Source organism: Dermacentor variabilis, chromosome 10 (genome assembly GCF_050947875.1).
Source record: "Dermacentor variabilis isolate Ectoservices chromosome 10, ASM5094787v1, whole genome shotgun sequence".
NCBI lineage: Eukaryota > Metazoa > Arthropoda > Arachnida > Ixodida > Ixodidae > Dermacentor > Dermacentor variabilis.
Genome location: NC_134577.1, coordinates 24,498,012 through 24,524,483, shown reverse-complemented (window position 1 = coordinate 24,524,483; position 26,472 = coordinate 24,498,012). Strand labels below are relative to the sequence as shown.

Genomic DNA, 26,472 nt, shown 5'->3' with positions numbered 1-26,472 from the left:
GTTTATCCAGTGACAGTGCTGCCATGCTGCTCTGCACAAAGTCACGTCTTGTCAATTTACTGCCCCACTACTGTACGCCTTGTGCACTCGGCTTGGCAGAGCGAAGGAAAGGTATGTGTGTGATTCAGTGTCTGGATGTAAACTTCCGTAAATGCCAATGCGTGAGCGAATTAAATGTTTGTCATAGTACTTTCGCGGCCTATTATCGGTTCAGCTAGAAGTGTGTCAACTGCGCTTGCAAGGGAGCTATACCAACTTTAAACTGAATCTCCGCGAAACGACTGAACATGCTCCGATGACCCTGCAAATGCAAATAATTTTTTTTACATTTATTTTTAACTTCGGAGATCTTGATGTGCGATCGCAAGCCTCACAGTAACAACCGTTCTTTTGCAGTAATTCTGCAGCATGTGGTAGCAAGCTTGATATGCACGCACGCTAAGTTTTTACTCTTAAAAATGCCGCAGTAAGGACGGACGCTTGTTTACGTTCTTTTAGCACACCGAAACGCAGAATTTTTTTGTGCCTTGTCCTACTCTTTCTGCTAGTTTTGTTAACGTTTTAAACGGTACGTAACGTAGACGCTGAGCGCATTTTGCCCCTTTGTGCCCGTGGTCTCTTCAAACTGCGGTTTTCAAGTTGACCGTGCGTATACCCGGGCGGTTTAACACGTGTCCCTAAGTGGTTGGCAGTGAGACTGCTTGAAGTAAAAGAAAAAATCAGTGATAGAGAGGACACCTGCTTTCATTAGCAACAGTTCAATTTAGACAGCTGATGATATTGTTACCGGCATCCACGGCCGGATTTGATGTGGCGGTCAGCCGCTGCCTTGTTCCTTGAATTTTGCTGTTTAACGTTGCGGTCGATGTCATCGTTTCCGGTGATGTCGTAATTTTACGCCTATTCCCCTTTTCGTGGATGCTGAGTTAGCGTAGCGTACGGTCACTGGTACAGCAGCTTTCTACAAACTGTAGATTGACGCGCGTCGACTCCACAGGTCATGCCCGAGTGCCCGTATACCTTTACTTCAAGGAACGCGAGAGGAAAATGTTACGCTAGCTTGGTACATTGCGATTCTAGGACAGCAAATGCATAGGAATTGTTAACTTGTGCCGTGAGCGGATGGATTTGCTTTGACCGAAAACGACGCACGAATAAAGACCAGTGGCGACGGCGCGTTGAGGTTTCCGCACCATGTGCGGTGACGTCACAGATGGCAGCCAGCGGTCGATCCTAGTTAATTCTTTATTTTGGGGCAAAACGTACTCTTCATTTAAAAAAAAAAAACGGCACCCACTCCGGCATCATTCGTAGTCATTTCCTGCCGCGAAGACCCCATCCACGGAAAGGTTGTGGGAGTTGTGACGTTATGCAGTGGTGCCAACCGTTCATTCCATGCGTGAGTGAAATAGAGAAAGGAAAGTTCGGCCATCAGAATGCAGTTATTAGCCTTTCTTCATGAAACACACTCTCATTATTCAAGGAAAATGAAGTACTTGCATAGAATGATCATGTGTTTCTGTGTTTTGATATTGAGCTGCACGACGTGTTGAAGTGTCGAATCAGTAAATGTAACTGTGTAGCTACAGTGAATGCACGCGAAAAATATTATGAGAAGGCTGACGACATGTGTTGCCTGTCTTCTTCATATATATATTTTTTCTAATTGTCTGCACTTCTCTCCTGTCCCCTCTTCAAGATTGCTGAACGGACGCTGACTGGGACAAAACAAATTTTTTCAGTGATTGGGAATGTCGCACGTCAAGAGGCTCGTGCTTTCCATAGTCCAGTTTCTTCGTCAGCAACTCCAGACTGCTGACTTGAGTGCTGACGCTAAGGAGAGCGTTGAAGGTTTGTTGTTCTTTCGAAATGTCAACATGAACATAAATTCACCCTTAGGTGCACAAATGGCGGTTTGTTGGCTCGCCATTGTGAGAGTGAATTGTTTGGTTGCTTCAGCATTGCACTTGCGTGACATGCTTGCCTCCTTTGTGTCGTTGGTTGATAGAGGATTCAGAACAGGTGGGAATGTGTGGTTGACATAAACAGCCGCAGGTATGTGTATTATGATATTCATCTAGGGAACATTTTGCACGTCCTTTGGGAACCTTTGGAAACCTGAGCTATTTGCTAAAGTCACTTCGAAAGCTTGTGTCCACCTTGCAAATTCGTTGGCGACTCTTTTAGAATAATGGATGCCAATTAGGAGTAGCATTAGAAGCAGGGAAAAATTAAATTTATGACTGGGCCTGCACTCTCCTATGGCTTGCTTGCAGTACAGTACTCAAACAGTTACTGAGGTGACATGATTTTAATTACCTTGTTCACCTTCATAACATTGCGACAAAGGTCCGCGTGTGCATCAGAATTTGCAGGGCGTCCAAGATTGATGTGTTGCAGTGTTGGAATCTCTGTTGCAATCCGACAGTGTCTTGGCAACATTTCTCGCAACTCAAGAACTTTCATTTCGAGGCTGCCACTGTTTGTCACGTGCTCATTTCATGAGTGTGGCTGTTTTTTAATTGTGGAGTTTTGCAACAGAAACAGTTAAAAAGTGCTAACTCATATTTTCGAAGTTCTAGAAACCCTACCAAACATTTCTTGCCTGTTTTATTTATTTATTTATTTATTTATTTATTTATTTATTTATTATCTTCAGAGCCTGTAAGGTTTTACAGGAGTGAGTGCAGCATCAAGTGCTACAAACAATAATTGCTCAGTGGCTATGGTGTTGGGCTGCTGAGCACGAGGTCGCGGGGTCCAATCCCCGCCATGGTGGCTGCATTTGGAAGGGGGCGAAATGCGAAAACATCCGTGTACTTATATTTAAGTGCACGTTAAAGATCCCCAGGTGGTCGAAATTTGCGGAGCCCTCCACTACGGCATACCTCATAATCAGAAAGTGGTTTTGGCACGTAAAACCCCATAATTTAATTTTCTTTTTCATAATTTGGGCACGTTGTAAGATCTTTTTATTTGATAAAAAAATTAATCTGGAAATGCTAGACCTTGCATCATTGGCATTATCGTGATGTCATTACGCAGAGCAAAGCTTACTGATGATGCATAGCAATAAAGCTAGGTGTCTGGTGGCAACATTGCTCACAAAATTTAAATAGTGCTGAACACGTTTCTTCCGGATGTGCTTGCATGTAGCAGCTGCAGTGATCACAAGAATGGGGCAAGTCATGATAATTTCTTTTGCCTGTGTATCGTGAGCACCTCTACAGCAAAGACTATTATAACGGAAGTACCTGTACAGCGAAGGAATTTAGGCTTTCCCGATGGCTGATCTGCTGCATTGCAACGAACGCATATAACGACACCAGCACAGCCCTCCGCAGCTGCGGTATGCACAGGGAGAGTGCCGGTTGGCACAAGGACTGCGGAAGAGTCCCCGCACTCTGCAGAATTTTCACATACACACACACAACAACACACTCGAAACTGTCTAAACCGTCCTGCACATTAACGAGGTGAAGGTAGCGGTGATAAGAGACCGTCCCAATGAGCCAGTTCTGACAAGGGAAACAATAGTGCCATTTGACGTCCTGCAGCTGTACCTAGCGTCGCTGCTGCGTTTCACCACAGAGCATGATGTAAGCGTCAATGCCATTAGGTCGGCTGGAGTCCCAGCTTCTGTCAGACAAAATGTGCACGAGAAAATTTGTGATTTGTTTAGCTTAGTACCCTTTGAAACCATTTGAAAAAATATTTTTTTACTGAATGTGATAGGCTTCTCTACTGCAAGCGGTATGGTGTTCAACCTTTTCAATGAAGTGACCTGTACAGTGAAGTATTTTGGAGTTTCCAAGTGCTTTGTTATAAAGGCGTTTGAATGTATTATGGTATATCATTTAGGACTCCCTGATGCTTGCCGGTGTTTGTTCTAGGTTTGAGGGGTTTTGGACCTTGACTTAATGCAACGTACAACGATGAGGAAAAATTGTCTGTCGGTGCTCATTTGAGTACTCATCATAACATTAATCAGTCAGTAATTGAACTACACAGTAGTACAGAAAGTATGACGAATTTTCCATCTAATCTGTGGTTCACGTCTCTGCAGTTGCTGTACAGTGTCTGGAAACTGCCTATGGAGTCAGCCCTGAAGACCTTTCAAATGAGAGCCTGGTAGTGTCGAGGTCGCTACTAGACATCTTTCGTGACGTGCTTCCTCGAGAACATGTAAGAGTTTTGACTTGCTGTGTTGCTTTCCAATCCTCTGTATGTTGTGTGTGCACGAAAACGATGTCCTCTAGATTATATAGAGTGGGTTTGCACACCTTTGAACTCTCCCAAATTTTCCTTAAGGTATGCGAATTTCGATCAAGTGTTTTGAAAGATACGGTTAGCGAAAGAGTTTAGCCCATGAGATTTAAAACTTGGCATTGAATGTGAAAGGACACCAGGGGGGTATTTGCCTGAAGCAAGTTTATGCAGATAATTCCTGAAGCAGGCAAATTAGGCAACAGTGAAGTAAGGAAAGGGTCATTGTAATATGTAAAAAATATGTGTTTCTTCTCAGTTTTTGGTGTTCCAAGCTTGCAGCTGCTTGTGCACTGGCATGTTAAGGTGTCTTATTGTTAATGAAGTGTGTACGTGTCAATGGCATAACCAGAAACATATTTTCGGAGAGAGAGGGCATAAGGAAGTGATTGAAGAGTGTGTCCACCTTGTCACCCCCTGGCTACACCACTGGCACGTAACCCACAAAAGGAATATGCTCAAGGCATGCTTTAACTAAAATGTGTACTAGTACTACCCCCCCTGCCCCCCATACACAACCCCTTCTTTCAATGTTGTGCCTGTGGGTTTTTTACAAGTACAAGTTGGTCACACCTTGGGAGGTATGGAGTTCGAATCAAAGGCAGTCTGGAGTCCGATGTCAGTATCGTGATGGGCGCAAGCTCATGCGTATGGCTGACTCAAAAGCCCTAGTCAAATCACACCTTCATTCTTTCGGCAAACAATGCTTGTTGCTATGACATCTCAGTACTCCATCTTACCAAACTACGTACAGTGCAGCGAATGGTAGCGCCCCTGTTAGCCAATTGGTAATGAGTGCCAGCTGGAGGTTCCAGGTAAAGGAGGAGGGCTCACCCATTGCGTGCTGCTCATCCTTCCATGATGCTGCCATTTAGTTGGTTCTGCACCGAGGGCGATTAGAGGCAGACAGTGAAGGAGTGCTTTTTCTGGACCTTTTTTCTGATTGGCTAACACAACCCATAGATGTGGCTGTACTGCACGGAATTGTTGAGACGGAGTGGAGCACATTCCCCACTGTAATCTCTTAAGGACAACCCTTGCAGGAGAATCGAAAGCTGGGGTAGCTGGTACATAGTTTCTTACATAGCAGGCAACATTGCGAAAGCTGCAGAAGTAATACAGTTATGAAAGTCACGCTCTGTGCATTTTGCTGTGCAATTGTTTTAGTTCCACGACACTTCCTACAGGATAACTGCTTCATATGTTACAACTAAAATTCATGGACGTAAGGCCACATTTAATTGGCGTACCACTTTTGAGCTTTGTCCTTCCAGTGCATGACATACTATGCCTCTGTGACGAGCGCACTGTGGTGCAGTATGGCCGCTTGGCGTAGAAATGCCACTCCACTTATTGGGTGGTAAATGGGTTCAAATCTCCGACTACTTCCGAATAACAATATGTCATATTTTGCGACATAAGAGTATTAGACTTAATGTTACACTGAATTACGTGACATATACCTATCTCTCTTTCTTTGGATTGCAAATGCGAGCAGAGAGAGAAATCTCTCTACTCTATGTAACATTGTCTGCTATGCATAAAACAAGTAATACTGCACTAAGGACAAAGGACAATGAACGACAGCACCCGTGTTGTCTTCGACCAACCGTCAACATTAGTGTTCTATTGCTAGTCTCTCAAGGGTCCCTGGCGATTCGTGAACAAGCGTTTGAAGAACACTGACGTGAATTGTGCACGTGTGGGTTCTGCCACATAGTGAAATGCTTACATTTGCTTTCACCTCCCCCCCCCCCCCCCCCACTCCACTGCCCCCAGGTACAGACTAGCAGTGAAAATGTACCTGAGCCAACCGAAGCACAGAAAGTTGAAGCTGAGAAGTACAAGCAGGAAGGTATGTTCGAAGGAAAGATGGGGTGGGCTAATGGCATACTTCGAGCTTTAAATGTAAAGCTTCTAGTAATTTCCCTCTTCCTGCACTGAACTGAAAAAGTTCCTTGAGGTGGATGTCGCGTCACGAGAACTACTCTGTTTTACTCGATTCTATTCCATGCTTGATTTTTGCAGCCAGAAAAATGAAAAGTGTGGCACTCTCAATTGTAACACACCATCCCTATTTTCATGCTTACAAAAAAAAAAAGTGGTAATGACTCTACACCTACCAGATTTTTATTGTAAGAGAGAGAATAATGGCGTTTTGTTCGAACTTTGAAACAAAGAATTTACTGGATCCAAGCCACAGCAGACTGGACATCTCTCATTGTCGCTGCGGAGGCCTTGTTATTGCCCTCAACAGTCCAGAGTACCAAACTTCGGTACTGGCTTATGCACTTGAGATACAGTCAAACCTCGTTAAACCATAGTTGGCCAGAGCTCGGAAAAAGTATGTACTAAACAGTAGTACTGCTTAACCGAAATAGCATGAGGTCACCCACTCACCTGTCAAAAACGGAAGAGAGAGTGTGATGAAAGGGGAAAAAACATGCAGTGTTTATTTACTTCGCACGACAAAAGTGTTATTTTCGTTTGATACCACGGTGGCCTAGCAGCAGCGACAGCGGCCTCAAACTTACTGAAGCTGCGAGCCAGCTTTTCAACCAGCCCCCTCTTCTCTGCAAACACTCACATGGCAGATTCCTCGTTGGCGTTGCATATTCTCTGTGCACGGCCGTGGTAGTGCAGCAGAAGCCACGGGGCGCCTTTTTCATTGTGGGGTGCTGTTCTCGTTGCGACGATTGTGTTCATGATGCTGACGTAACGTGCAGCTTCTGCCACTGTCGGGCCTGAATCACCCGTGCTGCCGCTTCCCCTATCGTCCTCATCACTGTCGCTAGGCCAAAACAACATAGGAAACATAATTTAGCGGCTCATGGCGCGTCTGTTGCTGATGCTGCATCTGTAATGGCAAGACCTTTGCCAAATGCCAGCATGCCGCAGTAGTTTCTGCTTTGGGCCAACTAGCATGCCTCGTTATCGTATGCAGAATTCACTCTTGTCAGCCAGTATCTCAAGTTCTTGAAGAAAAAATGTTGGCTTCGGTGTTCGTACTTTTAGTATAGCAGCTGATTGGATTTGGATGGGCGCCGTTTTGAAAGAGCTACAATGCCATATCTCATTATTTAGGTGAAACCTTCAATGAAAACTTGCAGCTAGTTGCGGAAATGTACCAGGAACAGAAATTAACATACTGAAAATCAAACTTTCGTACCAAAGTAGTGTTGAATCGTAACTGTCAATGCCAGCTTCAGCACCATTAGTTTTTGCATGCTTTGAAGGGTGAATTCACATATAACGAACTGATACAGCGACCACTTCTCACGGTACTATCGAGTTCATTATAAATGGGTTCAGCTATATTCTATTTTGTTTATAATGTATCTTGTACACCTTAATTTATCAGTTCCATTTCGTTTGTTGTTATCCACTTTCTGTATTTATTTGCATGTTGCATGCTATGCCCCCAACTCAAATGTCCATTGTTCAGCACCATAGGCAAGAAAATAATGAAATTAATCCATTCTTTTGTTTCCACTTTCTAAATTCCTTGTGGTATTGGCACAATCTTAGCATCTATGCTTAGCAGAGAGCTTATACAGTCTTTAACACTTAGATACGTAGCATTGCACAACCATTACTTGCGGAAATATCTCGTGGAAAGTTTTATTCGTCTGATATATGTAGTACATTGTGGGGCTAGTGCTGATGCATTCGTAACTGTGAGTTCTTTGCAGGTAACAACATGATGAAGATTGAGATGTACACAGCTGCTCTGGAGTGCTATACAAAGGCCATTAGTTTGGATGGACGCAATGCTGTCTACTACTGCAACAGGTGCTATTTCTTGGCATGCTAGTACAGCACTGTTTAAAGCTGAGAGACACGTTTGGAGAGCATGGATAGTGCGAGCAATGGAGGCCGATGGGGATAGTGACACCATCTTGATTTGGTCAGAGAGATGCATGGAGAAGTGTACTTGCGCCTCTTTCATATCCTCTGTAGCTTTCAAATTTCTGTTGCCGTTTTCTGAGATGGCCCTCGTAAGAAAGTTGCCTTATTGTGTTTGCATAAAGCAGTGCATCGAAGGTCTGAAGCAGCATGACACTGTTTATACATCTTTTTAACAGGGCCAGAGATGAAAAAAGTAATGTCAATGTATAAAGATAAAAAAAAACTTGCTTTATTGAATTTGCATAAAACATCACCTGTAATAATAGAAGGTCAGAAACTGTACAACACAGTTTACACATTTTTCATGGGACCAGAAAAATGAAATATACTGTCAGTGCTAAAGAAACAAAAAATTTGGAGTGGTGCATGCAACTTTCAGCAGCTACACCATAAACTATGAACATGTGCCAGTATTACTTAGCTTCTGTCAACTTGTCTCTTGATTGCAACTGCCTTGTGCAATGAGGTAATGCATGGCAAGCACTTCATGATACTTTGTCAGGTAGCCAAGACAAGGTCTTAATGAAGAAAGGTAGGAGAAAGGGTTTAAATTTAAATTTCTAGCATTAAAAAAAAGTGCAAACCTCCAGTGATCTAAGGAAGGGGAATTTCCATTTAGGTCTCCAGTCTTTCCAAAGGCCTAAATTGGAGGCTGGAATTGTAAAAGATGGATGTTCTGACGAACTGTTATGTTTACAACTCTAGGTTTGTAGCTAAAAGATGTGAGGATTGTGTAAACAGCGACTGTCATAGTATTTGAAGTCGACAGAAAGCTGACCCTATGTTTTGTTTTCATTTCGTGAATGGCACTTTTGTAAGCTTGCTGTTTATATCAATGGTTGCAGAGCCGCAGCCCACAGCAAGCTCAATAACCACCTGGACGCCATTGAGGACTGCCAAAGAGCATTGGAGATTGACCCCAAGTATGGCAAAGCGTACGGCCGAATAGGGTAGGTGCAGCATCCTGTGGAACCACTACATCATTCACTTGGATATGCCCCACCCAAATGCTTAAAACAAAATAAAATAGGCATTTAGCATGTATGTTAACAGAACACATGTTGACAGTGGCCAGTTAAGGTTAATACGCCTCACCCAAATGCTTAAATAGAAGGCATTTAACTTGGTTAACAGAACACATGTTGCAGGGTGGCTAGTTGAGATCATTATGTGATAATTTTGACTTTATTTCTCCCATGTTGCTTGCTGCATTCTCCACTCAATTCTCGTGTTGTTAAAAGGACATGCACACTTACAGCAATGTCATACCTTGTCTAATTGCACCCGAAATTTGAAATCTAGTCTCTCTGCACAGAACAGTGTTTAGCACCCCTTGAATCCATATTTTTTCGTCAAAGTGTGCTAATAAAATTACATTTTTGGCCAAGATTTTGTAGCGATACCTTTTCCAATGCTGTTGTTTTTTGCACTTCATCAGAGGTCAGCGCGACACTCCCACCACATTAGCAATGGGATCAGCCTGCTGGGAATGGTGGATGATAAGAGTGGCATAAAATTGAGCAGAAGAAGTCTCTACAATATTGTAGCAACAGAAACAACAGCGAACATGGTCGCCAATCTTCAAAATTTGTCACTTCAATGTCCGAGATGGCAACCAACGGCCGACCCAAGCATACTGTCTTTACTCTTTCTTGGCTTTTTCCAGCGAGTCGGGGATATTGCGCTGGTTGTAGTCGCCAATCCTGGTAGCACAATCTCTCTCTTCGACTATGTACGCGTAGTGCACTGCCTATAGAGGCGCCACTGATAGCCACCTAGCGGGAGCTTCCAACAGCACGCTCAGGAGCAGTAGCAGACGACACCCCTTTGCAGCAAGGATGGCTGAAGTTAGCGGCTGCAATTTCTCCTTTGTTAGGGTGCCTCCTACTTCAATAGGGTGCCAGACTGCTTCTTCTGCAGTGACATCTGTAGGGAAGATGCTGGCCTCAATGGGAGCGGGCATGAACCGCTTACCAGCGCTTACCAGTGGTTACCGGTGCTTGGGACAATCTGGTCCACATATGTGCCAGGTGCACCCTGCAGACAAACGCAATGAACCCCATTTACACGAACTGAAGCTCATGTTAACTGGCAGTTAGGTTTTGTTGAGTAATGCATTGTCTCGATCATATCTTTTTTTAATGCTACCTTTGCCGTAACGCTGTTTCTGTACCTCAATAATAGGCACCCGTCGTTAGCACAGACTTATATCTCAAACAAATCCACGCGGTGTGATGTCTGCACATGTCGCAGTGATCTTTCTGCCGATAAATACATGGACATCGTCAAATAAGTGCCGTCAAAGTCGCCTCAAGAAAAGCAATTGCAAATTTATTGATGGAACTGCTTACACTAGTCAGCAAAGTCACCAAACGCACGGGTTAATAAGAGTGTGAGTTATCACTGTACCGACGATGCATTTCTGCTGCATATGCCGATGAACTGTCGTTCCCGCTGCAGTTCTTGTAATTTTAAATTCCCCAAGGGAGCTGCTTGGAAACGCACAAAGTTAAAGTCTGACCAACATTTCAGTACTTTTTTTAATGTTACTAGAGAGAGATGCCACATGATATATTTAAAGGCTGAGCAATGCCAGTCAAAGTAGATGAGCGCTGGCAGCAGGCCGGCTTTAGTCCTCTGCGGTGTAAGCATAGTAAGAAAGAATTAACTGAGTACAAAATTCGCATGCAAAAAGGGGCTGCATTGTGAAACAAACAAATCACTCGGCATGGTAAGTCTGCTTGGGCAGCATCCAGGTGTGATGACCTCCCAAACATGGGGCTATCTTTTCAGCAAAAATGGAACAGAAATACCATATGCAGCAACTATTAGCAATTCTAGTGCTTAACTACCTATTTTCTTTACACAATTCCCAAGAAACCACAATATCTGAGAGGTCCTCGGGCGAACAGAATAACGCTGTTAAAGAAGCACTTGCCTGGTATCATTACGATAAAACACAGCATGATTTAGACCCTTTACAAATGAGGCTGGGTGAAAACCTTGCACCACAAAAAAATCAACAACAGTTATGCATGAAGCAACTAGCAACAGTTCAACATGCGCAAAGCCACGCATAAAGTAGATGCAGAAACATGAAGTGCGTGACAGCTGGTGCGAGGATTTACCCGGCTGCATAAAAACCATTTCAGTGCTTGCAAGCTTCAGTAGCTTTACCATACAACACCATGCACTCGTGCAGTCGTGCTGCCTAGCTAGTGCAATGCGGTAAAGTAGCGGTAAACGGTAGAAGTGGCAAACGGCATTCAGAACTTTAGCGAAGTGCCTTTAAACCACATGCTGGACTGCAAACTAACTTCATTGCTTACCCGTTTAAATATGATTGAGTGGAAAAAACATCGACACGACAAAGGAAAGGATGAGAATAAGAAATTGCCTGCCGAATGGCAGCGATTCATTGCTACCACTACCACTGATGATGCTTTGGGGGAATGATTAGAACCATATTGCCAGCACGTTTTTGCCGGTATTTGGGCACCCCACGGTGCAAAAATTCTGCGACATTCCTTGAAGCTTTGCCCACCCACACATGCGAAGGGTGTTGCTGATTTTGCTCTGAAAACATAAATAAGACAGAGAAGCATGATCAACAATGCAGAAAAGTACGGCAGGAGGCTGCCTCCTTTGCCAAACACACTTCGCTTGGCCGCCACCAGTGGCACGTCCATTGGCGCACACTACGTCTATACCTCTCTCCCTTATCCCCTCCAAGCATCAGGCCAAAATGCACTCAAATGTCTTGTCATTATCATCATTTTTTGGTATTGCTTGCTTCCACCAATCTCCTTGCTATCAAACCTCGATGGCCCTAAAGCATGGTAGAAATACTCAGTAAGCATATTCATTGTGCTCGGAAGTGTTCTGGACACTCATTAAAGGGACACTAAAGGTTACCAGAAACTCAAGTTAAAGTGGTAGAGCAATGTTCTAGAACGTCTAAGGCGTCAATATAATCGCGAACAGAGCTTTAGTAATCGAGAAATTGAGGTAAATGCATGACACGATTTGAGACCCCCCAGCGACATTCCGGTACTAGCCCGATGACGAAAGGACTCCTCATAATTTGTGTTACTAATACTCAACTACTCGTATTAAAAATATCATTTCATTCGATTGTAAGACGGAAAAAAATGCTACTTGTCTACGTCTATTCGATTCTAAGAAAAAATAACATTTTGACGTTACCCTTCAGTAATATGGGTGTTCGAAAGGTTTCGTTTTCGCTCGACTCTGCGCGCTCGACTCTGCGCCGCGCACGCTTTGGAGTTTCAGTAGTTTCGTTATCGCGTCGTGCTGTGAGGGTTCTGCTGGCTCGCGAAACTTTCATTTGGAACAAGCAGCGAGAATGCCACGTCCATGTGATGTCGTGGGAAGCCCTCGTTGCTTTCCCGCTCCGGAGAGCCGGTGTCGAGGCCGCCGTCGTAGTACGCAACGACGCCGGCAGTGCGAGCCCTCAGCAGCAGGTCGCGCTCGTCGGTGCTCAAATCGCTGAAGTTGAGCCCACCATCGCGAGCCAATCTGTCGGTGTCAGGGTCCATTGCGACGAGCGTCGAAGTTAGCGTCATAGAATGAAGTACCAGCTTATGGGCGTCTTGCGCTGGAGTTTGAGGTATAGTAGCGGCGCCTGGTGGCGGTGCGGGAAACGACATCTGGGTCGTGCCAGCTTGGGTCGTATTGAGCGCTGGCTGTGGCGAAGCACGTTTCTAGGCCGGGTTTTGCGTCGATTCGCACATTTTTATGCCCTGTTGCGAGTGCAAAAAGGCTCGTCGCTTCTCATAGACCACAACGACCACGCTGCGATCTCGCCGCAGCCTATAGTTTAACGAAAACGCACTCTCCGTGTGCCGTGGGACGTAATATGGGACGTAATTCGTTTCTCCTTCCGCTAGCCACCATACTCCTGCTGTCGGCTCTGTCTTGGCTCTGTCTCTGGCCGCGCGTTCGCGTTTTGCGCAGAAAAGCCGTAGCGCCGTCTGCGGACGCCGTTCTACTCACCGATGGCGCAACGTCACTATGAGACCATGATGTCAGTACTCCTCGATCGGAGGGCGGGCGATTTGAATTGCGCTAGAGGTACGCGGACGCTTCAGAACGCATTTTCTCTTAAAATAAGTCTCTCCTTGGCACGAAACAAGCGTTTCGAGGTTTCTGTGATGGTATTTCAACAGTCTACGTTGACTTAATAGTAACCTTTAGTGTCCCTTTAAGTAATATGCTAGCATGCTTCTACTACAGTTGAAAGTGTGTGTTCATCCCATTTCATCTTAGTTGCAGTGTGACTTTCTCAGTATGGCTATTTGCTGGTTGGCCTAAATCTATGGCTGTCCTCATATGTTTGATTTTTGCTTCCTCCTGTGCAGATTAGCATATGCGAGTCTAAACCAACACCAGAAGGCTAAGGAGTGCTACCAGAAGGCAGTAGAACTTGACCCCGAAAACCAGAGCTACGTCAACAACCTCCGGGTTGCCGAGGAAAAACTTCGCGAGATGTCGGTGAGTTTCTGGTGGCAGGTGGCCTCTTCACTTGCCCAAGCTGGTGCAATTTTGATTTTTAGTTTCAACATCTGGAAATCTTTTCATATGTGGGTGTGATGCCGTATGCTAGAACTAATGTCTTTGGAACACTGTAGGTGCCTTTGCAAAGTGGGCACCTGCTGCAGTACCTTAGTGGCTATGGCATAATGCTACTGCATAGAGCTTGTACTGTCGCTAAAGCTTAAACCCTGCTTAAGCGGTTTCGAGCGTGACATGATTTGGGCAACTGGATGCACGACCAGGTGGCTCGTTCTAGTTGCTCGATCACTCAATTCTAGAATTTTAGAATCTGTCGCTTGTCTCCCGGGGGCACCTTGACTGACTTGCCAATGAGACACTGGATGGCTAAGTAGGCGCTTCTTTTACGTCGGCACTCCTTTCACGTGTGTTGTGGTGAAGTGCTTCTCCTTTTCCAATGGTACAATTCACTGTGTTTCGCAAGTCCATTGCCATACCACCTTGTTCTTGTGCAGCCCAAGACAAAAATATGGCCAAACGCTGTCTGCCTGGGTACAATGATCGGCTGAAAAGTTGTATAACGTTTTTAAATTCGATTTCCCACTAGGCACTAATATGACAAGGTTCCGTGTAATTAGTCCTGCAAGTTTTGGCTGCGACGTACTGCGGCCACTCAGTCTCTGATATCTTTTTGTTCAGGCAGTGGGCACAAAAGATGCTGTGGGACAAATGTCTGTTGTAGTTAGTGCACTTGAAAGTACAAGCGTCATCGCGTCTCCTGCATCTATTGCTCATATGTGGTTTTATCGGCAAGTCACGGACTGTAGCAACAGCAACCCCATTCGTTTTTTTAGGCTTTTCATTCAGATGTGGCCTATGTTTAACTTTGCTCTACAGCGAAAAGTCATGGATAACTCTCAACGCAGTCATACATCCATCTGTGGCATGCATCACAAAACAAGCACCGTATGCAACCTTTGTAGTGGCTTTGCTTTGGGCGTCTGCATGGAGGTTGTCTAAATTTTCTTCATTACTCATAGCAGCTGTAAAGCCCCAGCTGCAGTGACAAAGAATTCTCGTGCAAGCATATTTCTTTTGACCAGATATTGGCACTTCCACAAAGCAGGATTGTATGTTTGATATCCTTAGCAGTATCGTGGTTACAGTAAAAGTAATCATAGCCTGACAGGCTGCTTCGAAGCGATACCTGAAAAAGATCTTAACGTGAGTCGGCGCACATATCAATCTTGTAAGCAATGTGGCTACACCTGTAAACATTAATGTTTCATACTTGGCAGGCAAGGCTGCAAAAGCTATGGAAGCAGTTTGGTCATACAAGTCTCGCTTCACGCATTGCACCGTGCAGTTGTTTTTATCTACGACACGCTTTCTACGAAAAAACTGCCTCGCATACTACAAGCACAACTTGTGGGTGTAAAGTTCCATCAAACCACGCGTTTGGTGATAAATCAGTTCATACCTATGCACCTTCCACACAATAATTACGTTGCATTTTGGACATGAAAGTATGATACTGAACATTCAATTACATGACACATCCAAGTTACACGACACATACCTATACCTTTGTTTCATATGTGACGCGCTATTCTTTGGTAGCAAGTGCACGCAGCAAAAGAAGGCTATCTTTAGCCTTTGCAGCGTTGCCTGCTCTGTATGAAATGGAGTATGTGGAATACCCTCCTTCTAGTAAACAATGTGACTATATTACTAAGCTAGGACAGCACACTAACGCTACTACAGTCATGCATTCTTTGAAGTCAGTGTGGAAGAAAGGTGGCCATTCAAGCAGAACTATGATGCCAAATTGACAGCCTGACATTGAGGCACACGAAGTTACCATAGCAACAAGGCAATCATGGTGACATGATTGCCTTGACATGGTTTTTGTGCAACATGCTCACAAAAACAAGTTTGTGGCCACAGCAAAGTGAAGGAACAGCTATAGCTGTCCAAGGTGGCAGCAAGGTTCTGCTTCGGTGACCCTTTGTAATTATGCTATCGGCATAAATGCAATGCCACCTGATGGCGCGTCGTGCACTTTGCAGAGCCCCGGCAATGGCGATACACACAGGCCCGCAGGCGGTGGTGGTGGTGGCGGCCTAGACTTTGGAACCTTACTGAATAACCCCACGCTCATGAACATGGTAAGCACTCTGGGCTAGGAGCATGTATGTGGGGGCATAGGAGAGGTCAGTTTCAAAATTTCTGGGGTGTTTTTTATCGTTAACAGAAGTTTTAAAAATTGCCGATGGCATCTAGCACAAATCTACTTCGTGAGCTAGGTTACTCTCAGAGGTGGACATTATCTTCACGGGAAATCAAAATGAATTTTTGACTAATTAATGAAGTTTCACTAATTGAATTTCAGTCTACAATTACTCCGGGGCACATATCGCAACTGACAAATTGTAGCCAGTGACTTCGAAAGTGATATCCACTTGGAACAAATTCTTAGGATGACACCAGTTTCAAAAATTCATGACAATGCATCGGTGTCCCAGTAACTTTAGAGCTGCAATACACAGAAAGGCATATTAATAAAGGGAAAATGAGACATCCACCCAAACGTAGCTAATTGCTACAAAGGAAACCCATACGGGTTCCTCGATAGAAAAGCCTCACAGTTGAAAGAAAAAATCGTCCTGGTCCGGATCTGGAATTCGTACTGGACCAGGACGAATTTTTCTTCAACTGCGAGGCTTTTCTTCGAGGAACCTGTATGGTTTTCCTTTGTAGCAGCTAGCTACGTTTGGGTGGATGTCTCATTTTGCTTTTATTAATTAATTCTCTCCACCTTGTGGGTTTCTGCAGAACTATTTCATCAAAAAGGCACTTTGTTTAAAAAAGTAAGTAGAACAGTGCATATTTACACTAAGTTTGATAGTACTTATCACAAAACTTATGCTACTTGCGAAATTTATTTCAAGTGAATAACTGACTTCAATAGTAGTGTATATGATTATGTGTGCTAAAATAATTAAAAAGTTGGTTAGAGAAATTTTGGGTAAATAGTCAATTATGCATTTTGGATTCCAGAGTAATGTCTGCCTCTTCGAGTAATCTAGCTCAATGAGCAGATTTGCTCTATATGTTATAAGAGATTTTTAAAATAACTGGTAATGTTAAAAAAAAGAAACACCCTATATTTGAAATGAAGCTTAACAGGAAGCTATAGCTCGGGGACAACTCTGATTTCTTTATTCAGATAAATTTAACATGCAAAAATGCTTTCATGAGACAACTGTTACACCAATTTGAATAAAAATTGAGTAAAATTTGTTGCATTTGAAAGAGAAGGTTAAATTCTAGCATCTGTAGGAAGCAGACTTTTTATTTAGGACCTCATACATTTAGAAAAATTGTCGAAAACTAGCAAATTTTTAAAGAAATCAGTAAGCACGCAGTTTGCAAATTTTACACCAAGAACAGATGCCACAGTTCTGTAAACTGCATCTGTGAGACCATCTGAAGTGGACAAATTCAGTACACAGTTAACCCCAGATACAGTGAAACCTCATTAAACTGTTGATGGCTGGAGCTCGGAAAAAGTACGTACTAAACGGTAGTATTCATAATCGAAGTAGCGTGAGATCACCCACTTCCCTGTCAAAAACGGAATTCGGAGAGAGTACAATGACGGTAAAAAACATGCAGTATTTATTCACCTCGTGCAACAAAAGTCTCATTTTCGTTTGATGCCGCAGCGGCCTAGCAGTGACGATGGAGGCCTCAAACTCACTTAAACTGCGAGCCAGCTTTTCCGCCAGCCCCTTCTTTTCGGCAAACACCCACATAAGGCTGGCGTAACACGCAGCTTCTGCCACTGTTGGGCCTGAATCGCCCATGCTCTCGCCTTCCGTGTCATCCTCATCACTGTCATCAGGCGACATTTCGTCACTAGCAGAGGCAATGATGGCGAAATGTCTAGACTCACAGCCGACATCTTTTCTTGGTCGCAGCAGCCCTGCCGAGCGACTTCTCCTTCTCATTCCAGTGCTGACTTCATGCCACATTCGATAACACAAACAATGTCCAAATTTCCTTCTATGCTGAGCACCCAGTTTTTGTCCAAGCTTCGGCATGACCCAAGTCCTAGCTTGCACGATGCCACAACGCCCTCTGGCTCGCCGCCGAAATGATGTTGATGTAGCTTCACCCTCCCAAGTGCCGTCTGCGTTTGTGTTTGGAGGCCATTCTGAACTGTGAGGCTCGTTGTTCTGCCTGGCTAACCTACCACCGTGATTGCGTGGTGAAAAGTGGAACCACTGCATGTTAACCGATACGTACGCAGATAAGCTGGTATGGTTTATGCAGATACAAAACGCATTATGTTCAATGGCTGCTGAGTCAGGGATTTGACTTTGCTACTTTTAACATGAAACTACTGTTTAAGTGGGTACTATACTACTGTTTTACTGTATTAAGGTTTTACTGTATGTGGAACTTGAAGGGTATCACAGAATAGTTCAATATATATATAATTCATAATTGTAGAAAGAGTCCAGGCTTGCCTATTCAAATCCAACTTGCCTATTCAAAACTTATCTGAAAACTCAGCACGTTTAGGACAGTTTGCTGAAATAGGGAAAAGCTGGAATTCAATAGTTTGTTTCCCCAAGTCCATGTCGAATGCACAAAAGCTTGCCTATTTTTTGGACACGAATGTTGCAAGTCACTCGCACTGTGGAATAGTCTTTGATATACTCTTGCAATTCTAGCCCTAAAAGCCCACGTTGCCCTGCCACGAGACTGTAGTGCTCCTCCTGCTCATTAAAGTACTTGTGCATTTTTACAGCGAAGTTGTCTATAGGTATTATCCGGGATTTTATGGCATCCACACGGAAAAACACTCCCCTAAAAAGTGAGAGTGAAAGAGCCGACAACGAAAGCAAACGCATGTCGCCACTCGTGTCGTAGCTTGGTTTAACAGCCACGTGTGTCTGAAACTGCACTTTGTCGCAGCTGTGTCTCTGTAAATGTATGACATAGTGCGTGACATAGTGTGCGCCGCGACCGAGGAGAACTTTTGGTACCATTTCGCTCCACCATTGCTCTGGGAAAGCCACGCATGATCAATACGCCTGAATAGCAGCATATCTACGAGGAGCAACAGCAAGAGTAGCTGTGGGAAAAAGACCGTCTATGTCTCGCCAACCCAGTGGCCCGAAAAGAAGAGCGTGCCCACGATTTGGTACATAAGCGACGAGCGAACGCCACCTACGCATATCGCGATACCAAGAATGCCACAAACAAACACAGACGCCACGAGGGAATGGTGCCGGGATTCCACAGCACCTACTCAAGGTTCCAAATTGACTTTCTCGATTGCTACTTCGAATCAAGGTGCCGAGTACGTGATCACCTATGGTTCGATAATGACCTCTCGGAAAGCAGAAGCATACGATCGGACGAGCGACGGCAGAAGGTGGTGGATATACTGATGCGGTGATTTTTCAGCTAAAACATTCAGGCGTCTCGAGTTTGCAGCATGTGTAAGGAAGTGCTGATAAAGGGTGCGGTTCTGTGTTTCTCAACAAAGAATGGTTATGTGTACCCGTATGTGCCAACGCATCTTCCGAAGCTCCATGCCGATCAAATCAGCTTTGCTGGTCACCCACCTTCACAGAGTGGAATGGCTCATGAATTTTTTTTTTGGTCAGGATAAGGTAGAAATTGACAAAATATGGCCGCAAACCAGCTTGTATGGATATTCGCGCTACCACCATCAGTGCACTGTACTGCAAATTGCTCATAAACATACCCAGCTGTATGACCCTTACAACCGCCAATCATCATACGCTGGCAACAAGTTGACTATCCAAATGCCAGTAGTGGAATAGCTGCACCAATTACCCCAAATAGCTCCCAAGAACAGTCCACCATTACGCACCATTACGCTCCAAAACAGCATTTTATCAGAAAATTGCACTGAGCCTATGCCGAAGAGAGTAAACGAAAGCCTCATTTCATTGTTGCTGCCTCAATAGTAAAACTGAAATGAAAACCTAAATTGTGCCATGATTGTCAAGGTCTGTGACTTAGAACAGTATATAGCTGCCTGCCGCGGCAGCTTCATCGCAATACGCACCCACCTGTCATGTGAAAATGCTGGCGCGCACTCCGTTTCTCATTTCGGTGCCAGCAAATTTTCTCCAGGTTTTTCGCATGTGGCATTCACAGCTATCACCGCCGATCCTATTGCAATAAGAATGTTTGCCTGTCTGTTTCACAGCGCATGGTGCTGTCAGAAGCGTAGTGCTCGCTTATAATAGGCAGTAACCAAAATGCGCCGCCATTCCCTGCTGCATACTGCAATCGTATATGTTTTCTGGCCGCTAGATCCCATGTGAATAAAAAAAGGCGTGAGGCGCATGTGATTGAGAACAGTCTGTAGCCACTTATCTCACGTGAAAACGACGGCGCGCACAGTTTCTTATTCTTGTACCAGCAAATATCTGCCAGGGTCGTCACACGCCACATTCACAGTTATGGCCGCCAAACCTATTGCGGTAAGCATCTTCCCCTATCTGTTTTGCAGCGCATGGTGCTGCGTAATGCCAGTGGTATCGTACTGCACGCTTCTAGTACATGATAATCCAAACGCACCACCGTTCCTTGCTGCAGGCGGCGCGATTTCTTTTCGGTTTCCCTTCGTCATTTTGAAACACTACACGACAAGAAAACATAAAAACGTGCCGCGGGCTGTCGGAGCACTGCCAGCTAGACGCGCGGCGCCGTCTTGTGCCACAATGATCCGCGCAACACTTCGCATTACGCAGATGTCAACAATAGTTGAGTCTGTCGATTTTTTTTAGTTACGTCGGATCATACGTTTTCCTGTTCAGTAGTACGTATTTCTCACTTTTCTTTTTCCAAAATATATGAACGAGGTTCTAGTGTATTGAGTGATGTGGTAAACGGGAGTTTGATGCATGCGTAGTTGCATTGATTTACTTTTCTATAGGATTTCGAAAGCATTTTTACTACTGTTCAATATATGCAGCAGGGCTACAGTAAAATCGCAATAATTCGATCTAGGCGTACTTGCGAACTTGGGTAACTTGTAGAATTTGTGGTAATTGTAACTGGTAACTTTGCATAATTGTAATTAGAACTTGTAGGTAATTTGAAAAGCCTGCACGCATTCATCCAGATAATTCCTAGTTTTATGTTGTGGCCTCCGAGACTGGCATGCTGCCACGCAATTCTGGCTTTGCATATCTCGGAGGCAGTGTAAGAGATACGGCGGCCATGTTTTTGGCTTCTGCAATAGGTGGTGTCCAAAACCTGACGTCCAGGATGTGTTTCTGGCTCTCGCAATGGCTTCCACCGCATGCGGCCAGCAAAACCATGGCCTTCTAGACATGTATTTGTTACCCAGAGGGGGCCGTCGCTAGACTTGAATTTAAGGGCCATCTTTTGCCTCTGTCTAGTAATGTTGATTGCTTCTGGTGCTTGCAGTACGTAAGTGCATTGCCTTCGAGATCATACTCGGAGAGAACAAGCACTAGATTCCACCATGTGGGCATTGATAAGCCGTACAGCTGTGCAAAGTGCCTACGTTGTGTGGAGGTGCATGTTACATTTCTGTGTGTCAGCCCGCTACAGAGAAGCGAGACGGAGCATCTTCGTCAGTAAACATAGCACTTTTGCTTTTCATTGTCTGGTTTATCTGGTTTTTGTCGTCTAAATACCAGCTGCATCGTATGTCATGAGTTGTCACCATTTTCTCCACTGCTGGTACGTTGTGCGCATATGCTTATCAACCGTGCAAAATCTCGGCGACGTGCGTTTCCTCTGGTTTACAAATGCGGTGACAGGAGTGACGAACTAGGCCTACCAGTTGAACGTCAAGCAGACTTGCAGACATCATATGCATGGAAAATCAAGTCGGCGACAGTGTGCCACTGGGCAATGGCAGGCAATGGCAGGGATCGTTGTGAGCCCACTTGTGAACTCGCTTTAGCAACAGTTATCGCGCCTGCAGTTTTCTCAAGTGTAGCGGTGGTGACTGTGAGATGCTGTGCATGATTAGTGGGCTAGAGATCATGACTCTTGGTGCTGCAAACTACCATACTAAGCAATCCTGCATCAATTATTACTTCAAGCAGTCCTGCTGCATGGAAAATGTGACATGCTTGCGTCATGAACTTTTGCACTTCTTTTTGTGGGTTGCTTGTTCATCTTGGGTAGTTCAGAAATCTGCTTAATTTGACGATATCCAAGGTCCAGTGGACTTTGAATTCACAAGGTTTTACTGTAATTCGATATGTCCGGATTTGATTTATCTAGGATCAACTGTATTGGTTAACAGCTTACATGAAATATTTACCGTGCTCACGAGGGTTGTGCAGAAGTCCTGACTCACAAATTTGTGGTATTCTTGGGAGCAGTACATAATGCATTGATTTTGTCTGCTTTATACTATATCGTGAGAAATCTAGATTACATATTTGTGACATTGTTATTTATTACAGAGTTTGATGCTGTTATTTATTGCTGAGAACAAAACTAGGTTAGTGGTCTGGCGTAACACAGCCCCAACATTCTGAGCAATTTAGCCCACGGCACCCAAATGCAAAACACAATCATATCTTTTTGTTCACCACTGCATGTCTCTAATACACTGCTGACCATTTAGCTGAATGTGAAACATCTCAAGCAATCTGCGTGCCATCATGTGCTACCTTTTTCCGAAGCAGTATGCAAGGGAATTCGGCGCAATTCGTCAGCAAATGAGCAAGCATTGTATTTCTAATTTAATGGCCATTTCACATTCTATGAAATGGCCCATGACGTGTTAGTGCTGCATAGGGTTAACCTAAGAAGCAGATTCCTTTTAATACACATGCATTGTCGATTGCCCAATGTGTCTGAGCCTGTATTGTGTATACAGTAGAACATTATTGATAAAATTCCGTTACTTGCATCCACTTTTTGTTCTTTATGTTTGTTCGTACAATTTCCTAGTGCCAACGTTCACGATCAAGAACACAAAAAAAAAAATGACCCAACGCTTATTTTTTATTGGTTCATACGTTCCTGGAAAACACAATCTTTCGGCACCAAAGTTTGGTACATCATCAAAATGCAATCGTATGATTAGTTTTCCGGCCACTAGATCCCATGTAAACAAGAACATGTGCGAGGTGCGCGATCGAGAGTCGTAGTCGCCTGCTGCAGCAGCTTCACTGCAATACTCGCCCGTCCGTCTCGTGTGAAAATGCAGACGCACACTGTTTCCTATTCCGGTACCAGAAAATCTTCTCCCTGGTCGTCACACACCGCATTCGCAGCTATCGCCATCAACCCTATTGCAATGAGCAACTTCACCTACCTGTCTTACAGCTTGTGGGGTGTAGTGATGTCGGAAGCGTACTGCACGCTTTTAGTAGGCGATAATCCAAACGCCGCCATTCGTCACTGTAGGCGGTGCGATGTGAGCATCACATTTTGCTCCGGCAGCATCGGGCATCGCCCATCCGCTCAATTTCTTTTCGGTTCCCTGTTGTCATTTTAAAACACTACACAATAGGAAAACAACAACACATGTCTAGGGCCGACGTCTTGTGCCGCAGCAATTCACGCAATTTTTTTACGTTATGTAATGTAAACTACAGTTGAGTCTGTCAAAATTGTTTAGTTACTTCGGATTGTACGTTATCCTGGTTAGTACGTTTTTCTCGCATTTTTTTCTGAAAACATATGAACGAGGTTCTGCTATATTGATGTGCCGTCCTGAATAAGTAGGCACACATCTTAGTGCCTTTTTCGTAATCATGCTTTCTTCTTGTGCTCTCTTTTTTCTTATATATCAGTGTGTACAAACTTTTCCAACAGCTTACAATAATCAAAAAGAAGCGATGTTGCTTATAAATATATCCTACTGCCGTGCCCCGCAGATAGAAAACTTTTTGTATCAAGATGAACACTACCTTAAGTTACATTTTAACCTGTGCCTCATTGTTTATTGAGGTGTAACAACAATTTCTTTTTTCTTTCTAGGCTGCCACACTAATGCAAGATCCCAACATGCAAAACATGTAAGTCTGCTGTTTAAAGAAAAAAAATCTGCTGTGAAATGTTTTGTCTGTTACTCAAAGAGCAGGGTTTACATCTTGTTTTTGTTATTACTTTGCAGCATGAGTGGGCTTATGTCTGGAGGTCTGAGCCAAAACACAGGTGGTGGGCTGGACGCACTTCTTCAAGCGTAAGCATTGGGCCTTGCTGAATCTATTGAGGACTGTCACAGAAGCTAATGAATTGCATTAATGGCTCAAGATTTTGCCTTGACCAGTCTGTTATAAGAGTACCGATATTGAATTTTATTGTGTTTTCTTCTTTTATAGACAGCGCATAGTAAATTACCAAATAGGAATTTCGATTGAGTTCATATGGCTGCGCAGAATGCGTGATTGACCATGTACATTTGATGTACTATGTGCCCTTTATGGTACTTCGAGTGGTCATAACTTATCTAGTTTGTGCCCACCCCATCCATGTGACATCCCTCATAGCTGAAGTTTTACTCTGGCATGCTAAACCCTTCATATCATCATTTGCTGCTATAAAACTCTTGAGTGGTTTACCTGTCAGCATTAAATCTTCATCCCTTCATGCATTTAGTCATGCCCTTAAGCTGTTTTATATGTGTAACTAAGTTTTATGTCATTCATTACACTACATTTGCCATTTGTATGTATTGACAGTTTTCTTTTTTAAGCACTATAGGCTTGTATGCATACAATTTCTGATTTATTTTATTTTTCTATGTTGTATTTTCATGATTGTGTTCGTTTATTTTAGTTAGCTTGCTCTTCTTTACTACACCTCTACATTGTTATTATTAACCGAGGGTCCCGTTGCAGTCTTTGACTTTGGGTCCCTCGTCTGTATCTTACCAATTCATTGTACTTAAAGAATAATAAACTGAAACCAATCGGGAAACTATCCAAAACAGGCAAAGCACAACAAGTTTCTGTGCATTCATTGTAGAAAAAGGTAAAAGTTTGCAAACAAAGAGGTTGCTGCAAAGCAGGCTAGCATTTATTAAGGTTCAACAAAAATGAAAGAATGCCTACCATGGTTCTCTAAGTCATCTTTGCCATCCACTGCTCTGAATGCTCATCTTTGGAATAAATTTTTCAAGGACTCGCACCAGGATACTCATCCTGCCTTCTGAAGAAGCTAGGCAACTTTAGCATAACATTTTGGTCATCCGCATTGATTAACACAAAATGGCTACGGCCCATTACAAATGTCTTCAGGCAGGCTCTTAGTAGACAATTTCACATTTCCAATGCATGGCCAACACTAAATCTAATGGCGCGATCTGTTTGACGGGAATCAAGGCATTCTTGTACAACCATGTCATTGTTTGATATAGCTTTATTGGTGTTAAAACAGACCGTTAATGTCAAAAACAGTGACACGCAGTTGCCAAAAACAATGCCTTCTAAGTGAGATGTGACCAAGTGATAGGCAGCCTTACTGTTTACTTTCTAAATATATTTTTATTTGTTTATTTATTAATTTATATTTTTTTTGCAAATGCAAAGAAGAGCAAGAAACCATGGTGAATTTGAACTAAAATGGAAAAGCAGGTGCAGCCATGTTGCCACGTTATCGGCATTTAGCGAAACTTTCTAAAACATTCTAAGCAGCAGGAGCTTGATGTGGGCGAGTTGGTGCAACTTATTTGAAGAAAAAACAGCGCTACAAAGACATAGACTAAAGGAAGAACATCTATGACGGACAGGCGCTATTTGTGAAAACAGGGAAGAGCCCACTGTAGAAGAAATCTGAAGCAGCAGGAGCTTGATGTGGGCGAGTTGGTGCGACATACTTGAAGAAGCGCCTATCCGTCATACATGTTCTTCTTTTAGTCCGCATCTTTGTAGCGCTGTTTTTATTTCAAGTAAAACATTCTAAGCTTATTGCTGGCCATGGCAAGACTCACTTTTATCTTTTATTTATTTATAGCGGTTGTCTAAAATCTGTTTATTCACGCATGTGACACGCAGAGGCCAGCAGCTAGCATCCCAGATGCAGGCTGCGAATCCCGAGCTCGTGGAACAGCTGCGGCGCCAGATGAACAACCCCAGCAACCGCAACCCCTCCGACCAAGAAGGAGGTCCGGACAGGAACAACTGAGAACCTGGTGCCTTTGAACTAACGCTTCAAGGGATCACTCAAAATCTTCTCACGTTCCTTGTCTAGTAGCGAAACTTACTGAAGTGGATTTAAGAAAAAAAAAAGCACGTCAACGAGCATGCATAGCTATGGTGTGGTGGAGCGGTGCGGATGGCTGGCGAGTGGCAAGAAATAAAAGCTCATCCAGTGTGCGACCTCTGGGCGGTTGCCGTGCCACTCTGGAGATGGATTTTCTAACAGGTGTGCAAGTCTCATTTGTGTGTAGCTAGCAAGCAAATTTATGTTCGCACGTGTGCAACATAGCCAGGTGCCAGTTAATTCTCTCTGTTGAAAATTTCATTATCATCGGCTGCATTTCCAGAATCATTAATCCTTCCTGGTTCAAAAATTTCTGTAGGAATCGCAAGGGTCTTGCAGGAAATATGCGACATCAAGAAAGACAAACAGCATAACTATTCTCAAAAGTGCGAGTGTCGGCGGCACTACCTACACGATTTGTCGGCTCTGTGCCACAGATAAATTCTATTCCTGAAATTTAGCAAATGTCTATGCGCTGCATTATGCTGAGATTAGACCTATGCGATCTATTATTCCAGCTTGCTGCCA

General features: G+C 43.9%; 1 protein-coding gene across 3 annotated transcripts; it reads left to right on the top strand.

Moving 5' to 3' along the window:
• The first annotated feature begins 8 nt into the window (after positions 1-8).
• Positions 9-26,103, top strand: LOC142560161 (small glutamine-rich tetratricopeptide repeat-containing protein beta-like). Of its 3 annotated transcripts, none has more exons than XM_075672033.1 (11): positions 10-111; positions 1,700-1,851; positions 4,067-4,185; positions 6,046-6,121; positions 7,959-8,058; positions 9,021-9,125; positions 13,557-13,689; positions 15,759-15,857; positions 23,719-23,756; positions 23,855-23,923; positions 25,737-26,103. In XM_075672033.1, exons 2-11 carry the CDS (start codon positions 1,752-1,754, stop codon positions 25,864-25,866), a joined length of 969 nt encoding a protein of 322 aa, XP_075528148.1. In that variant the 5' UTR covers positions 10-111; positions 1,700-1,751; the 3' UTR covers positions 25,867-26,103. The 3 variants fall into 3 exon arrangements, with proteins under 3 accessions (XP_075528151.1, XP_075528148.1, XP_075528150.1); XM_075672035.1 differs by having other exon boundaries at positions 53-111; positions 1,743-1,851; XM_075672036.1 differs by lacking the exon at positions 15,759-15,857 and having other exon boundaries at positions 9-111.
• The last annotated feature ends 369 nt before the right edge of the window (positions 26,104-26,472 follow it).